At 39.6% G+C, this 18,914-nt stretch overlaps 1 protein-coding gene across 1 annotated transcript in view; it reads right to left on the bottom strand.

Annotated features, from left to right (window-relative positions):
* Window positions 1-688: 688 nt before the first annotated feature.
* RASA2 (RAS p21 protein activator 2) overlaps window positions 689-18,914 on the bottom strand; it is a 49,868-nt gene continuing 31,642 nt past the window's right edge. Inside the window, exons 16-24 of the mRNA XM_081861526.1 lie at window positions 18,628-18,714; window positions 18,465-18,542; window positions 17,685-17,758; window positions 13,149-13,255; window positions 12,492-12,574; window positions 10,223-10,431; window positions 8,476-8,579; window positions 7,999-8,188; window positions 689-7,172 (exon numbers count right to left, since the gene is read on the bottom strand). Of these exons, the coding sequence (XP_081717652.1) occupies window positions 7,142-7,172; window positions 7,999-8,188; window positions 8,476-8,579; window positions 10,223-10,431; window positions 12,492-12,574; window positions 13,149-13,255; window positions 17,685-17,758; window positions 18,465-18,542; window positions 18,628-18,714 (963 nt within the window). The 3' untranslated portion in view covers window positions 689-7,141. The remainder of the gene's footprint in view (window positions 7,173-7,998; window positions 8,189-8,475; window positions 8,580-10,222; window positions 10,432-12,491; window positions 12,575-13,148; window positions 13,256-17,684; window positions 17,759-18,464; window positions 18,543-18,627; window positions 18,715-18,914) is intronic.

Raw genomic sequence — 18,914 nt, 5'->3', positions numbered from 1 at the left:
GAATTCAATGGGTCTTACTTCTGAATAAACTTGTTTAGGATTCTATTTGAAGTGTTTAAATATGCTAAGATACTAGTAGGGCTAAGAGCCACATATTATATGCGATACCCGATAGCTCCTTTAATCCAAAGGTATTTTGTGTTTACCTCTTAATTTTGTTAAAATTCCATATGAAAGGCACATTTTAAAATTCTCATAACCTTTCTTCTGGTGTACTAACTGGAACATTTAGGAATAAAAAATTTTGGTATCTATTCTTCCAAGGAAATAAATGTTTCATTTAGGCTATACTAGCACACCTTGCATTTTTATATAAAACCACACAATTATTTTAAAGGGATTCTGTTTATCTTGATTAATATAAATGTCATGATATGGTTGCTTGGTTTCTTTGAGTTGACTTTTAAGGTTATCTGTACTTGACATGTACCGGTAATTTGTTTATGTTACAGTCATAGTCATACCCTGTTTCATAGGTTTTCTGCAGAAGTTCTATTGTATGTTAACCACCGATGTTTCTTTCAGTCAAGGGCACAATGCATTCATAATCCTAATATTTCCTGCCTATTTCATAAGATGGAACAATAAGCAATTGATCAATTTTAGGATCCACTCTTTGAGAAAACCTTTATGTGTGTATTAAGTATTTAAAATGATCAATCAACATATTAAAAGTGGCTGCAACATGCAAGGTTCAAACTTTAATACTTGTGTTAAGAAAATAATTTTTAAATAAAAATACATTCAACGTATCATCTTGACAAATTAAAAATACACTGCCAAATATACATGTCAACCACAACTAATTAAGCAAGCAGTCTTTTTTAAAAAATCTCTAGGCTAATCCAAACAGAAACCCTTTTCAATATTTACTACCTAGTTCATACAAAACTTAATTCTGGGTTATCTACTGCATTTGAAATATAACACTGACAAAAAGAATTGCATGGTCAGGGCTAGGAAGATCTTTGGCACTTGGCCACATGCTGAAAACATCCATACCGCTTCATTGGAACATGAAATATTTTTCAGTGCTGCTTTATTAACTGCCTTGTACTTTACGCAATGTTGTACCTTAACTTTTGAAAGTGCATTTATTCCCCATAATAGTTTTGAAGAGCTCAGGTTTAATTTGGTATAAATGTAATTTGGAGGATGATGAGCTTTATTTGCTTGAGAGCCCTCTGTCCATCTCCATGTTTTGATGAATACACAGAATGCCAGTCATGACTCACATCATCAGGTCAATGTGTTCCTTCTGCACAGCAATCCAGTATAACTCTAGCAACAGCAACTGAATAGATTAATTACTAATATGGGAGATGTGTACTAGCCATTCCTGGTAAACAGTGGGCGGTTTGCTGCTATCTATGTATAGTAAAAGGTCAATGAGGCAGGGGAATGGGGGCTTTATTAAGCACTATTCTGAACCTCTCCATCCACAGAACTATGCTTGCACAAGGATCAGAAATTAATCATGTTCTTTTAGAATAAGGCAGAAACAAAGTTACTCAAACGTTACTTTGTGAAGATATGATATACAGACAGAACTGATTAATAGGTGACCCCAGTTTTCTTAATATTAACTATCCCAATTTAAGTTTACATCCTTTCAACAGAACTGTTTGCAGAGTAGTGACCCTCAATAATAAATATTATGCATTGACATGGTTCTGGTGCAATCATGCCATACACTTCCAAAAATAAAAAGGAGCGAATTATTTTAGAAATAATGTGAACAGGAACCAAAACGATTAACAAAAGCATTACAAAAAGTTTGAAGCACCATACAGACCAACATGTTTACTAGGGTAAATGGCTTCATCAAATGCCAAAATAGAATGACACAGTTATGATGCAAAGAGTTAACACTGTAATTCAATCATCTTGACTATCAACATACTGAAAAGCCCCAGATGATTATTTAAGTCCACCATCCCCTATATTTTCAGATGCTCAGAACAGATGCCACTGCTCATGCAGCCAAAATGGCACCAGCAGAAGAGGGAGGTATCAGTAGATTCATGGGAACTCCGAAGTTTGCAGATTACAAAATAGTTAGCAAAAGTAATGCACAAGATTCACTGAAACAGTCCAATGAAGACTGAATATGCTTAGTGCCCCCAGGAAGAGGGGGGAGAGATTTGTGTGAAAGCAGGAACAGAGTAAGAATTAGTAAAGGATGATGGAAGAAGACAGAAATATAAGGTTGAGATTGTCAGGATAAGTACATTTTGAGGTTCACACGGAGAAGCTATGATTAAAATGTCCCAGTGATGAAGTGCGAACTACACATGCAAATCAATGGGAAAATCCAAGATTGTAAGGCAGCTGGAGCTGGGCACCAGTGTGGCGACCCCATTCCCCTAAAAAGAGGGAAAACATCAAAACGGAAGACCCCCCCCCAAATAGCCCAATATGCTACGTGAGCAGGAAACGTTGGCTGTCTAACCAAGTGGGAGATGAAAAACCAGGAAGAGGAAATGGAATGCAGTAGCTGGAACGATGAATTGAAGCACTCCACCCTGCAACATTTTGTTGTAGGTCACATTTGTGTGATATTTAAAGGGATCCAAAAGTGATGCACGATACCAATGTAAAATCTCAGCAAGATTCTTGAATACTAAGAATGTAGCTTAGGAACACCAAACAGCAAAATCACTTAACAGTAGGTAAGGAACACTGGTCTTCTAAGGTGGTTTATTACTTTGCCTGTTTTAAGAGACCTTATTCATCTTTTTTTTTAATGAATCAAATAATCATGTTGCAATCTCCTAATCAAGTAAAGCATTTAGATTCCATGAAAAGTTACAGACAGTATCGCTATTTGTGATGAATACAAGTGCATAATACATTTTAAAGTTACTTTGCCTATCAACAAAAAATGATGGCACAATACCTTTAAGTTAACATTTTTAACACTCAAACCTCAGAAAGAACTCCATGCCAATTTGCTTATGTTCTAGGGATGGCCACTGCGGGTTACTTCAAATCATCTTTCAGGTGCACTCCAGCTCCAGGGATGGAGAACTCCCTGCTTGTGAGCTTAATTAGGCCTGCAAGGCAGTTCCCCACGAATCATGCCCACCTGCCCCACAGCTGACATATGTGACAGGTATGGGGCAGGAGTGGGGCAGGTACGGATGAAACTGCTTAAAGTGGGCTCCCAATTATTTTGCAAGTGGGGTTCCCCATCAGTGCCACTCAGCTGAATGATTCTGACAGGGAGCATCTGGCTACACTATTGGGAACTCCCTAGTGCAGCTAAAGGAACTGGGTTTCTCCAAACAGAGCACTTCCCCCTCTACAAAAGAAAAAACCACCAGTGTAAATTATTACATACAAACTGCTAATGTGGGTTGAATATTTAGCACATGTTTTTGATTTATATATCTACTTTTAAAATTAAAATGTAACTTTTCCTATAACACATCTTTTTTGGATGTGAACTGAGGTATACCATATTCTGTTCTAAACAGAGTGGGGTGAGGGAAACTGTTAAAAATAAGGCAATATAAGAATAGAGTCAGGTACTAGTCTTAAAACTGTAATTCAGAATATAATATAGATCAGCAGGTCCATGGTTTGGGGTTCTACAGGCATATTTATCAACCTCATGATTTGTAAGATAACCCTGTGGCTGAGCTGAATTATTTAAAAAATAAAGTAATATTTTGTACTATTCCTGTAATACATTAGACTGTATTAATGAAAAGGCAAACTTCACTGTGCATGGTATTTACAAGTATGAATATTAAAATTGTTGGTTGCACATCCTTCCCATATTGTCTATTACTTCTTTCGTACGGGTTCTCAGGGTCATATTCAGATATCACAACATGATTTTATATAATGTATATATCATATCTAAAAGCACATATGTAAAACAGGAAGTGTTATCGTTAAGTAAAAGCTGTTGGCTGTACTGCACTGCCAATGCTATTCAACTACTTGTGAATAACTTTATTAATTCATTATTGAAATGAAAGATTGTCTCAGGACACCTTAAGTGCTCAGATTTCAAGAGAAAGCATAGTCAATGGCTCACCATGAAAATGCAGAACACCCCCACTTCAGTCCTTCCCTTGGAGGAACAAACCATAATCCCCAATTTAGTGTTATATCCAAACCAGAAATTGTGGCTTATTTTGCTTCAAGCAAAGGTAAAGGTAAAGGTACCCCTGCCCGTACGGGCCAGTCGTGTCCGACTCTAGGGTTGTGCGCCCATGTCACTTAAGAGGCCGGGGGCCAGCACTGTCCGGAGACACTTCCAGGTCAGGTGGCCAGCATGACAAGCTGCATCTGGCGAGCCAGCGCAGCACACGGAAATGCCGTTTACCTTCCCGCTAGTAAGCGGTCCCTATTTATCTACTTGCACCCGGGGGTGCTTTCTAACTGCTAGGTTGGCAGGCGCTGGGACCGAACGACAGGAGCACACCCCGCCGCGGGGATTCAAACCGCCGACCTGATGATCGGCAAGTCCTAGGCGCTGAGGTTTTACCCACAGCGCCACCCGCGTCCCTTCAAGCAAACAATGATGTAAACTCAAAGTTCTTGGCTTATCAACTGCAGTTTGTTTCAGCACAACAAACAGCAATTTTGATTTGGATATACTTTTAAATCAGGGATTGTGGCTCGTTTTCCCTCATGCTACAGGAATGGTAAAGTTGGAATGATAAGCAATGACTTACCGTGATGAGCAAATTAGGCCACTGTTTAAAACTGTGTACATGATTAAGAACTAATATAAATATAACTATTATTTTGTATTGATTGTACTATTTGCATTTATTTGCATCTTTATTTTTCACCAATTGAATTAAATAAAGATTAAAAGAGTGACATATGACATGATTCCACTACTACAACTGATATAGTATGTAGCTTTCACCCAGGTGATGAACCAATGATTGAATTAATAGCATTTGCATATTTCCCTATCAAAAACAGTAAAACCCACTGAAACAAGTCCCCGAACAAACAAATTGCAATGCACAATCACATCTCCAATATTTTAGTTCAATCTTTTTGTTTAAACCTAGGGTGGACAAATGTGCCATGTACAATTTTTTAAAAATGTTATCAGACAATAGTAGATTGTAGAATGTGCATGCCTGAACAGGGTATTCTGCTGGAGAGCCTTATCTAGAGGAAATAATTTCCGTCAGTACTTCTGGCTTTGTCCATTGCTGAATGCAGAGCATAGAAAGGAGAACACCTCTGATTCAGGAGTCACTGCACTTGAAGTACATATGTAAAATAGCTTTATACCTCCCAATTGTTGATTCAGTTGTAATTTTCTTAGATCTGTTTGTACCTCTAGTGTTCTTCTTACATAACTTCTGTGCCATTCATTCTGCTAATCCACTCAGATCCATGATCCAAAGCACTACACAGCTAAGCCCATGGGCCCAGAGGACTTCAACAATAGTCCCCATGTTTATGGCAAACTATTTCTGAAACTCAAAAGACCTATCCAAAGCAGTTAGTGATAAGGCATGGGTATCGGCTGCTCCAAAATGACTCCCACTGGCTGCATGCAACCCTTTTGAGCATGCCTAAAGTAGCTGAGTAGATTATAAGCATTTATTTGCTGGTGCAGAAAGCCTTGTAATCTGGCTGCTGAATCCTACAGCAAGATATTTGAATTTTTTCTTAGGCAATGCCATACTGTTAGTAATTCATGTAGTATTTTAAGCAGCTTGTATCCATTCTTCCCAATTTCTATCAATTAAAACAAATATTAACCACAACAGTGGCAAATAGCAGCCAAAAAGAAGAAAAACAAGTGTAGAAAAGTAAACTAGAACAACAATATACAAATATGTGGCAATATATCAATTTTTACAGTGCTCAGAAAATTGCTCCCAATATGAGGTTTCCTAGTACCACATTCAATAATACTGATGAAAGGAAGCCTGGGGTGATATCAAGCATTAGTCATACTTAGAGCAGACCCACTGAAATCAATGGAGTTAAGTGTATTGATGTCAATGGGTCCAGCCTATGTCTTAGTTGGATACCATGTTTCTGTTCATTACATACATTTTTATCAGCCTATGATTAAAAATATATCAAGAAGGCAAGATTAAGAGTTTCTAAATGCAAATCTGAGTCCAAAACTTCAACTGGCAAGTAAAAAACTAGATATAAAAATGTTCACAAAAGCATTGTTTTAAGCCACAATAGTGATCATTCAACTGATCATAATGATTAGATACTAAAAAGTATCTTTAAATATAATCTGGGGGCAATCCAGATATTTAAAGTGCTTGGAGTGGTTTTCGAAATCAACTAGTCGCAATTGGATGTGACATATTTCCAATGTGTAATACCTATCTTTAGGGCGATTGTTTTGATTGGCAGGTCGATGTTGCTTGGTATGCACCCATAATAGTTTCCCAACAGCACGAAGTTCTTACACAGTACTTCCAAAAAAGCCCTGATTGCTAAACAAAGTACTAGTAATTGGCTATTTAAAAAAAAAACAAAATTCAGACAGTGGTCCCATTCACTGCTCACTCCAATTGTAAACAAGATGCATAGACACCCTGACTTGTCCTGCTTCAGTAATATCACTTAAATAACATAACATTGCTAATTATGAATGCACATTTAAAAAGTACCACTTTGTTTCTTTACAAATGTCTATTGTGGATTAAGAAAGGACCATTTTAAAAGTGGCCGTGCGCTGTATATAAAGCTTCAATTCCTTTTGTTACCTGTTGGGATTTCTTTTGCCAAGACTCATTGTCCACAGAATAGGTACCGATGGTTCATAAATGAAATTGATTATTATCTTGGCACACCCAAAGTCCCTTCTGCAGTGGTAGTTAATTTCCTCCCTTAGAAAGCTTATTCCTTTAGTAGTTCCTTCCAGCGCTAGAAAATTTGTTTACTTTCATCTTCTGGCACTTTTAGTTCTTTAAGCGAAATGGAACTGATGTTCCTCACCCTGCAAAACAATCAGATTCCCAAGCAAGTCTTTTCCCTATTAAATAATAAATATATTGTCTGTACACAGCTAATATCCAGGCAATGTACATTCTTAAATACTCTGAATCAGCATACAATCAGGATTATTAAAAAGTGAAAACTACTCCAGTTTCTTCGAAATCCATTTGTTGCAGTGTGTCTTTGGTTAAGAAATTTTCCCAACAATTGGATTTTCTCTGGAAAAAAAGAGGAAAAAGAAACCATGTCTATTAGGTGATAAAAGTAGCTTAAAAATATGAAAGCATGCTAGCTCAACCGCTCTCTTTGCTATGGTCCATTTAGGATAACATACTAGTGGGAAATACCTATTTAATACATATAAAATGGACCACTGAAGAGGGAAATATTGAATGGTGCAAAATGATGTGTATTACTGATTAAATGTGCTTGAAGAGTGTCGTATCTTATATTTGTGGAGCTGGTTCTTGCTGCCTAAGATTAAAATCTTACATTTGTTCCTATTTATATTTTGTTAGCTTTGGGCCAGTTCTCCAATCTGTTAAGGTCATAATGAATCCTGATTTTGTCTTCTGTGGCATTAGCTACCCCTTCCAGCTTAGTGTCTTCAGCAATTCTGATGAGCATCCCATCAATTCCTTTATCCAAGTCGTTTATAAAGACATTGAACAACAACAGGCCCAGGATGGAACCCTTCAGCATTCCATTTGTCGCTTTTTTCCAGGATGAGGAACCGTTAGTGAGCACTCTTGGTTTAGTCAGCAAGCCAGCTACAAATCCACCTAACAATTACCTCGACCGGTCCACATTTTACTGTTTCTATAAGAAACAGTAACCAAGAATAGCATAATTGATACAGCTTATCTATGCTAAATATGGAGATGTGTGATAGTAATGTGTCTGGGTTTGAGTCAACCATTTCTCAGAAGCAGAGCTAATTTGCATGGTTTACCTTGAGAAAAAAAGTTGGGTGATATTTCAGAGTACATTTGGTTTGTCAGGAGACAGATCAACCCTAAAGGTAGAAGTACCTACAATACTTACTCACTGCCATATTTAGCACTAGATGATCTTTTCTTCCCATGTCTGTCATGATGCTCATCCAACTTTTCTACAACAGATATTATTTGCTTAAGTGTTTGAAAAGTTGCCACTGAGTCCTCAATTTTGAAATTAGAATAGTCATCCGGTTCCTTCCGCGGACCTTGATAGACTGCTATACTTTCACAAGCCTCTAAAAATAAGTACATACAAGCAACAGTATTAGGGAGGCCTTAATTTTTATTAAACAAAAGCCGTATTCTTCTACATGTTCAAAAGCAGAAGTATATGTAACAGAAAATGGTTTTTTTTAAAAAATAATTAAGAAAGAAAACTACTTTACTGGACACAAAAGAAATCTATTTGCCACTTGTTCTATAACCAATTCTCATTAACTTAACAATTTACTAGATAATGTTTTTTTCCTCCAACACTACTTTTTCTAAGAAGTCAGCACTACTTGAATTAGTATATCTGTACCTTCCATCTTCTGCAGCTTTGGCATGTTGATAGCAAAAAGGGAGTAGATTCTCTCTGCTTCTCGATCACCATCAATCTCTATCTGGATGTCATTAGGCACACCCCTGCAATTAAAAGTTTATAAGAAGAAGAAGAAGAAGAGTTTGGATTTGATATCCCGCCTTTCACTCCCTTTAAGGAGTCTCAAAGCGGCTAACATTCTCCTTTCCCTTCCTCCCCCACAACAAACACTCTGTGGGGTGAGTGGGGCTGAGAGACTTCAAAGAAGTGTGACTGGCCCAAGGTCACCCAGCAGCTGCATGTGGAGGAGCGGAGACGCGAACCCGGTTCCCCAGATTAGGAGACTACCGCTCTTAACCACTACACCACACTATATACATATACATACATCTCCACCCTTCACTGTATGTTACAAACCATTATCTAAAGCAGTTTAACACATGCAACTGGCTCCCACCATTAATGGTATCAATTTTCCCGATTACAATGTTGCCTGTTCCTTCCACCTGCTATGTGTGAACTGAAGGACTGGAATATATCATATAGGAAGCACACATCTCTCCAGCTACAAATCCTAGGTTAACTGCACAGGTTGACACTCTCAGTTGTGTTCTAGAGAAGGGGTGGGCCAGAAACTGAGAAAGGATTCCAGCTGATTATTTCCTGTTTTGGAACTTTTGTTCATCTGAAGTGTAGCACTATGTGAGCATGCTTCACTTCTGCATGATCCTTTCTCTCTCTTTGACAGTGTGGCCATGAGGAGGAGACTAGAAGCACCCACACTCCCTCTTTTAAAGTTACAAGAGTTTATTGTTACATCAGAAGACGGGAAGCTACTTTTAGTTTAAAACAAGAAGTGGGTGTTTCCAATCTCCTCTTTGGAGCCATTGCTGGAGAAGAGGGGGAAAGGGGAGTGTGTAAGTCCAAGGCTCATTTCTGCTTGATAATGCAGCTTCATTCTATGGTTTAAGATCCAAAATTACCCTTCAAATGTCTTCCAGATTAGCAGGAACCAAGGGAGAGATTGATGTGCTGTAGTGGCTATATCAGATTACACTTGTACCTTGCAAGTCGAACCAAATCCGTTCCGGAAGTCTGTTCAACTTCCAAAATGTTTGGAAACCAAAGCACGGCTTCTGATTGGCTGCAGGAAGTTCCTGCAGCCAATCAGAAACTGTGGAAACCCCGTTGAACACTCAGGTTCCAAAGAACGCTTGCAAACCGCAACACGTACTTCGGGGGTTTGCGGCGTTCAGGAGCCAAAACGTCTGAGTACCAAGGCATTCGGGATCCAAGGTACAACTGTACTTGTACAGGTAATCATCTGAAATGAGGAGAAGAAACCTTTTCCTTTGTATATCATAGGGCTGCTCTCAAAAATGGCAACAGTGTTTCAAGCTCCCTGCTGCTGGCAAGGAAAATGCTGGGTGTTTGATGGTTACAAGTTACCATTCCCAAATGGCAGCCCCAAGACCAATTCATACATCACAGGGACTATGACCCATGCAGTTTGGGTAACCAGATCCAATAGGTAGTGGGTGTTTAACTCTAGTGTCATGTTCTAATGATTTCCAGTCAAGAATTATGACAAGTGGCCTTAAACATACACACACTATTCTGCTAAGAGGCCCCTCTTTGGGCAACAAACATGCCAGGGACTGACTGAAATCCCAGCAAAAACAGGCAGAGACCAATCTTATTTCTATTTCCAAACAACTATACATCTTTCTTTGCAGATGTTACTTACACAGTGCATGGTGTGCAACCTTCTGAGTTCTCTGATGTAGCCTTACAGCAAAGCCAGTTTCCATTCAAAAAAGCAGACGGATGATAAACACTCAACCTGCTTTCGTTATATCTGCTCTTCCTACAGAGAGCTTCTATCCACTCACTAGCCTCCACACAATTATTTGCTTGCACGTAGAGTGGCTTTTCAGCATGTATCACTTGAAACATCTGAGAAAGAAAATATCCTTTTTATTCAGCAACCCACAGTTTATTCACAGGACTCCAAATGACAAGCAGCACAAAATTCACTTCATTTGCTGTTTTATTTAGCAATTTTGTGAAATTTCTGTTCTATTGCTTAGCAGCAGGACTGCAATGCTACACCCTTCATCAGCTTCTCTCGGCAGCCACATTGTTACTTATCATGACATCCTTCTCCTTGTCCATCCTATCTTACATCATAAACCAAGAAACAGACTCAACTGTGGCAGCTACTAGCACAACAGTCGTGTGACTAGCAGAAGCCCCGTTCCTCATGTACTGCAACAGCTGAATCTAACAGGCATCTTGGGTGGGCAGAAGAGCTTGAACAATGTTAACATATCATATACCCTGCTTTCACAACAAAATGGCTTGCACAACAGCAACTCTCCTGCTTCTTGCGCTAACATTATGTGGGATCCTGCCCCTTATATTTTAAGCAGCAGCTCCTTCTGGAAAATAATCATTAATAGGAAGAATCAAAGGAGTATTCTCAACCAAAAACCTTAACATGAAAGAAAGTGCAACCCAAATTGAACTTGCCTTGTGTTTATTAATGCCCTGTGGGCTTAAGGATGACATTGGTTGGATAGCAGCTATAAAAGTAGTACAGGACTCCAAAAATGTATAAACTGGTCACAGACAAAAACCATTTTGGGTGGGGGTTACATTCTTGACCCCCACTCACTTTTCTGGCCTCTTCTGGGTTGTGGATATGTTTGTGTGGTTGTGCACATATTGGACAAGGGTAAAATGGCCATTGCCTGTATTAATTTCCTTGCCATTGTTGTATGATATTTGCATATACATTTTACTGTCACAGTATCAACAGCTGTTAGGTAACTTTTTTGCTACATAAGGACATTGTTAAGTTGTAATGTATTGACTGTATATGAACAAAGTATTTGTGGGTAATGTTTTTCAACTATTTTGCAATTAAGCATTTACCTTTAAAGGGACCTTTGCCCTCCAAATTAGAAGTCTATTTTTAATCAAGGCTTTAATAATTATCTATTTCACATAAGCCAGTTCTTTAGTTTATTTATAAGCTTGATGTTGTCCAGTATGGATCCAGGACAATTGGCTAGGCAGTGATAAGGATATATGTATCCACCCCCACTTGTATGTGTGTGTATAGTTGGTGGATAGGTATTTGAGCAGAAATTTTGTCATCTGCGGAATAACAAATGTTATAGAGTTTCATGAGTTTCAATTCATATTTTAGTAGATGCACATTGACTGCTTAGACATCTTAACCAGTGTTTCTTATTTAGACCTCCTAAATCAGGCTTCCTAAACCTCGGCCCTCCAGATGTTTTGGGATTACAATTCCCATCATCCCTGACCACTGGTCCTGCTAGCTAGGGATCATGGGACTTGTAGGCCAAAAACATCTGGAGGGCCGAGGTTGAGGAAGCCTGTCCTAAATCTATTAACTCAGGATACTTTTCACGGTATTTCCCTCAATTATATGTTAAGTTCCATCTACAAGAGTGGAGAACCCCTGGCCTGTCCAGGTTAAATTTGACCTGGTATGGGTCCCAATTTGGCCAGTTTCCTCAAACCATGTTCAGCTGCCCCACATCTGGATTTCTGTGTGGAAAGTTGATCATGCAGCTGATCCCTGCAGAAAACAGGCCAGATATTATGCCCCCCAACATCAGCAGAAAGATGATAATTTTGAGTCTGTTCATCAGTAGGGTGTCATTGCATCAGTAGGGTGTCATTGCACAATCATCATGTGATGTCATTGTTATTTCATTTAATTGACAGGATGGCAGCTCTGTGCAGCTCTCAAATTTGGGCAATGAGAGATAGGGGAGATAAGAATTTGGCCTGCCAGCCAGTTTAGGTTGCTGAGCTCTGATCTACAATATGGTTGATAAATGTTTCAAAAAGATGGGGGCATGGCAAGTAAATATGATAATTATATAATGCTATTTTCCAAGAACAAATGCCCTGTGGAGCAGTTAGCTTAAAAACTAAGTGTATTCTTAACTAATATTTCAAAACTAAATCCAGCTTACGTTTTTCCTGTTAAAGGCATTCTCATCAAGCTTTTCCACTGCAAGGATGTTTTTGATTGGAATGGTGTAAATAGGATCTTTATCTGTGTAAATAAGAATGAGTAAATTGGTACAAACTATAGAAAAGAAAACTATTGATTAGGATAATGCTGGAGACAAAATCTTAGTAGAATTTGGAATTGAACTCTAGCATTCCATTTTTCATTTCCTATGGAGCAAGTGCAGTAGAAAAAGCATATGCCTGCCAACTCTATTATGGTTAACACATATATGCAAGTGCTTCTGTTAGGTAAGAAAGTAAGCAGGCTTGGATAGGGCTTTTTTTCAGCCAGAACTCACAAGAACGCAGTTCTGGCACCTTTCAGGAGGCCACCATTGCCATCATAAGAGAACAAGGGAGGTGTTCATGGTGAGTTCTGGCACCTCTTTTTCTAGACTAGCACTGGGTTTGGAAATACGAGTTGGAATTTAAAAATACCTTCAAAATATAGAAGACAACATATTTTTACTACTTTATACCACTTTGAACAAAAACAGGATTCTGTTTTAATGAACTCATTTAATTACCATAACGAAAGAACAAAGTCTGCACTATACATAAATAGACCACATCCTGTAACTTAAAGTGCTGAAGTTGCAAATAAGCAGCACTAATACCTTGTTGCTTATGATAAGTGAGCTCTCTATCTGTCAAACAGAACCAACGCTTTTTGAAATTCTTTTTCCCAATACGTGTTCTTCCTTGTGCTCTTTTATACATTTCCCTGTGAACAGAATACAAAGGATTATTAAGCAGAAACCTTCAAAATGCTTCCCATAAACAGAGTTCCCAGTTGCACTTACACAGAGGTCCTTCAATCTGCCTACTCATTATGCAAAAAAGTTTTTTGCAGATAAAATCGCTCAGATTCGGGAAGAATAGACTCCACCGTGGGAGCAGGGCTGGGGTGGGAGAGTGCTAGAGTTTTGTCTAGTCAAGTTGAGTGGGATCAATTCTAATCTGTTACCTCCGAGGATGTGGACAGGCTGCTTAGACGAGTGAAACCAACCACCTGTCTCCTGGATCCTTGCCCATCCTGGCTTATAAAAGCTAGCCAGGAAGGACTGAGCGATGGGCTTTGTGGGGTGGTGAATGCTTCCCTCTGTGAGGGAGCCTTCCCAGACCCGCTGAAAGAGGCGGTTATTAAACCGCTTCTTAAAAAACCATCTTTAGATGCGGCCACAATGGCCAACTATCGCCCAGTCTCAAATCTTCCATTCTTGGGCAAGGTGATTGAGCAAGTGGTTGCTGAACAACTCCAGGCACGCCTGGAAGAAGCGGACCATTTGGATCCCTTCCAGTCGGGATTCAGGCCTCATCATGGGACTGAAACTGCCTTGGTCACACTGGTTGATGATCTCCGGCAGGCTAGGGACAAAGGTGAGAGCTGTTTCCTAGTTCTGCTGGATCTCTCAGCGGCGTTTGATACCATCGACCATAACATCCTTCTGAACCGTCTTGAGGGGCTAGGAGCTGGGGGCACTGTCATACAGTGGTTCCGCTCCTTCCTCCTGGGCCGTGTTCAGAAAGTGGTGGTGGGGGGATGAGTGTTCAGACCCCTGGGCTCTCACTTGTGGGGTGCCTCAGGGTTCTGTCCTCTCCCCCATGCTTTTCAACATTTACATGCAGTCGCTGGGAGAGATCATCAGGAGGTTTGGGCTGGGCGTTCATCAGTATGCGGATGATACCCAGCTCTACCTCTCTTTTAAATCAGAACCAGTGAAGGCGGTGAAGGTCCTGTGTGAGTGTCTGGAGGCGGTTGGAGGATGGATGGCGGCTAACAGATTGAGGTTGAATCCTGACAAGACAGAAGTACTGTTTTTGGGGGACAGGAGGCGGGCAGGTGTCGAGGATTCCCTGGTCCTGAATGGGGTAACTGTGCCCCTGAAGGACCAGGTGCGCAGCCTGGGAGTCATTTTGGACTCACAGCTGTCCATGGAGGCACAGGTCAAATCTGTGTCCAGGGCAGCTGTTTACCAGCTCCATCTGGTACGTAGGCTGAGACCCTTTCTGCCTGCGGACTGTCTCTGGTTATCTCCCGCTTGGACTACTGCAATGCGCTCTACGTGGGGCTACCTTTGAAGGTGACTCGGAAACTACAACTAATCCAGAATGCAGCAGCTAGACTGGTGACGGCCGCCGAGACCATATAACACCGGTCTTGAAAGACCTACATTGGCTCCCAGTACGTTTCCGAGCACAATTCAAAGTGTTGGTGCTGACCTTTAAAGCCCTAAACAGCCTTGGTCCAGTATACCTGAAGGAGCGTCTCCACCCCCATCGTTCTGCCCAGACGCTGAGGTCCAGCGCCGAGGACCTTCTGGCGGTTCCCTCATTGTGAGAAGCAAAGCTACAGGGAACCAGGCAGAGGGCCTTCTCGGTAGTGGCGCCCACCCTGTGGAACGCCCTTCCAGCAGATGTCAAAGCGATAAACAACTACCTGACATTCAGAAGACATCTTAAGGTTCAGGGAAGTTTTTAACGTGTGATATTTTAGTGTATTTTTGGTTTCTATGGAAGCTGCCTAGAGTGGCTGGAGAGGCCCAGCCAGATGGGCGGGGGTATAAATAATAAATTATTATTATTATTATTATTATTATTATTATTATTATTATTATTCCAATTATACTCAAACCACCCCACATTCAGATATTCAAACATCCGGAGTTTGCCAACTTCCTTACTTTCTTTCTGCTTTTGTGGCCAGGAGCAGCCATTTGGGAGCAGAAACCATGCAGGAAGCAAGCTCAGACAAATCAGAGAGCAGGAGAAATTGAGCAAATCAGGGAGCAGGAGAGACTGAACTAATCAGATTTTCCTTTCTCTGTCTTTTACTGGTGGGCTGCAGCAATTTCAGGAAGAAACCATGAAGAGAGTTGGGAAAAATCCTACAATTTGAAATGTTCCCATAGGAATCAATGGAAATTGTGGACTGCTTAAACAAACGCTCACCTAACAAAAATTTTCAGGGAATGCATTGTGTTTGGTAAGGGGACCTGCGTGTCCTTACAAGCAATATAATAAATATAATAATAATAATAATAATAATAATAATAATAATAATAATAATAATAATTTTGTTATTTATACCACACCCAACTGCCTGGGTCTCACCAGCCTCTCTGGGTGGCTTACAGCATATATCAAAACGTAATAAAACATCAGACAGTAAAACTTCCGGATACAGGGCTGCCTTCAGATGTCTTCTAAAAGTTATGTAGTTCTTTTTTCTCCTTGACAGGGAGGGTGTTCAACAGGGAGGGCGCCACTACCAAGAAGGCCCTCTGCCTGGTTCCCTGTAACTTCACTTCTTGCAGTGAGGGAACCAGCAGAAGACCTTCAGAGGAGGACCTCAGTGTCTGGGCTGAACAATGGGGGTGGAGACGCTCCTTCAGGTATACTGGGCCGAGGCCGTTTAGGGTTTTAAAGGTCAGCAGCAGCACTTTGAATTGTGTTCAGAAACACACCAGGAGCCATTGAAGATCCTTTAGGACCAGTGTTATATGGTCACTACAGGTACTCCCAGTCAGTCACCAGTCCAGCTGCCGCATTCTGGATTAGTTGTAGTTTCTGAGACACCTTCAAAGGTAGCCCCACATAGAGCGCATTGTAGTAGTCCAAGCAGGAGATAACCAGAGTATGCATCACTCTGGCAAGACAGTCTGCTGGCAGGTATGGTATCAGCCGGTGTACCAGGTGGAGCTGGTAGACAGCTGCCCTGGACACAGAATTGACCTGCACCTCCAGGGACAGCTGTGAGTCCAAAATGACTCCCAGGTTGTGCACCTGGTCTATTCAGGACCAGAGAGTCCCGCACACCTGCCCGTCCCCTGTCCCCCCCAAAACAGTACTTCTGTCTTGTCAGGATTCAACCTCAGTCTGTTATATAGTTATAACACTAAGTGGACCATATTTCTTTGTCAGAAATTGAACAATTTATAGTTGAATATGAGACATTAGTAGGATACAAAGTTGAATTAAAAAAACCCAAAACTATTAGGAATAAATATGATTTAGAATCTAGAAAGACAATTTTTAACTCTATAAAAAGAAAAAAGGTCCTGTTTTTTCTTATTTATTTAATGATTGGTGAAAAAAGAACATACATAATTTATTTGGTTATGCTGACAGCAGCAAGAATAATATACAGAAATAAACTGAGACTACACGTGGTACCAACTGTAAATGAATGAACTGATAAAATGTGGGCGTTTGCACTAATGGAAAAATTGGTATATTATATAAGGAAGGGAGAGAACAGCAGAATATTTTAAAATAAAAACTGAAGTTCTTGACTGATAGTATAAAGAGGTCTTTCAATATCCAATAATAAAGGGTGTTTTATATTACATTGAATTATAAACATTTAACCTTTGTATGCAAGGTTGTATGCAAGTAATGCAAGGATATCTTAAGACACTGGATTTTGAGATTAAAGGTAGGATTCATCTAATGAAACCCGTCAGCGGAACCACTGTGCTTTTCCTGCACCTCTCCCCACATCTCCCATAACTATTTATTGGGGTCAAGAGAACCCCAGAACAACATGCACAGGGAGGAGATACTGTTCTGTCTGAAATCGTTGTGCAGACAAAATGTTCATCATAGCACAACACTGAATTCTACCCACTGATACTGAATTATAGTAAGCATATATATTAAAAATATGTAAATATTTACAATGGTATAAAGGGCACGTTTATGTATAGTTGTTATAGTAGTATTTTTAAAATAGTTTTCACTTATCCTCAAAGTTCACAAAGTAATATGAAGAAAACATTTTTATTATTTCTCTTTCCCAGACTTGCTCACACCATTCCACTTTAAAAAGAAAATGCAAGGTGGTTGTTGCAGCTCTGCAAGTTCTTCCCAATCATCAATTTAAGGTTAAGTATGCTACCGGGTGATTAACTACAATAACTATCCTCTCCTTGCAGGAGTCTTGTACTGATAAAAAGGGGTATTTTGTATACAATGGTAATGTGAGCAAGGAATTGTGCACATATGTAAGTAGGCTACTGCCTCAGAGAGAGTTGGCACTTAAGCAGTCAAGGAAGCCAAGGTTCTAGGCTGGAGCTAGTTCAAAGAGATGACAAAAATAATGTATTCAAGCAAAACACTTGTCAGTATGCAGTACTTTGTACTTCAGTTACCCTTCTTTTAGATGAATCGACTCGCTCATGACACTTGGCTCTTTAGTTTCAGTAGATGATACCTCATCTAAAAACTAAAAGAGAACATGTTAAAATAATGTGAATTGTTTTCCATACACAACTGTAGAAGCTTTTTTTTAAAAAATCAATATACATGAAATTTGAGGTGGTTGCTGGTGACGGAGGTAGGAGAGAAAAGAACTCTGGGAGGCAGGCACAGTCCCCTCAGGCTTTTCTCTCCGGCCTAACAGATCAGATCGTTTTTCCCCAGCTTTCACTGATCTTTTGTTAAGCTAAGTTCTTCTACTTTCAAATAGAAGAAAGTAGAACATGGAGACCTTTTCCATACTTAACTGTAGAAACTTTTGTAAAAGTTTTTTTTAAAATCAATATACATGAAGTCTAAGCTAACCAAAGTTAATTTACAGTTCTAAGATGTTGTTTCTGCATTTTACCTTCACATTTGATCTAAAATATTGCATCTTAAAAACATTTCTGCCATTGTACTTTAGCAAAACAAGTGTGCACTTGAGGGGTACAGGGTGGCATTGTGCAGTAAACAGAGGATTAGACTTGTACCAGGAAGATCTGGGTTCAAACCACTAGCCAGCTGTAAGCAATTGATTCGTCCATCTATTGATCTAACCTACCTCACAGTGCTATTGTGTGAATCAAAAGGGATAGCCTCCAAGTACAGTTCCTGACATCCTTGGAGGAATGCAAGAAAAAAATGGACACATACTATAACTGAAATAATGTGTACATATTTATAAAAAATACCTTTTTGACAGCTTCAATATATGCCTCTTCCTGAAACATTTTGAAAAATTCACACATAAATGTTTCCTTGAAGCTTGACTAAAAGAGAGAAAATTGAAGTGAGTAAACCTTAGCAATTAAGATACCAGAAGCAAAACAAAAGAATAAATCATCAGGTACTTACTAGCTTGCTTTTGGACAAACTTCCCCAGCTCCCCAATGTCTGAATGGCTTTTGATATAAGGGTTAATGTTCTAGATGTCTGTGCATCCTAAAACAAACAAATAAGAAACAGGTAAAGATGCCATTTTACTGGTGTCATAGTATTGTTTTCGGCCCCTGCTAAAAACTGTTTTTGTTTTTTTCAGGCAAGCCAACCCAGACATGCACACGTGAAGTGTATTTTAATATGTGATTTTATAATGTAAACATTTTTTAAATTGATTTGATTAAAATTTTGAATCTTGGGTC

This window comes from Podarcis erhardii, assembly GCF_964252035.2.
Source record: "Podarcis erhardii genome assembly, chromosome: 5".
NCBI classification, from domain to species: Eukaryota; Metazoa; Chordata; class Lepidosauria; order Squamata; family Lacertidae; genus Podarcis; species Podarcis erhardii.
The sequence above is the reverse complement of the archived record's forward strand: the minus strand, read 5'-3'. Positions and strand labels throughout refer to the sequence as shown.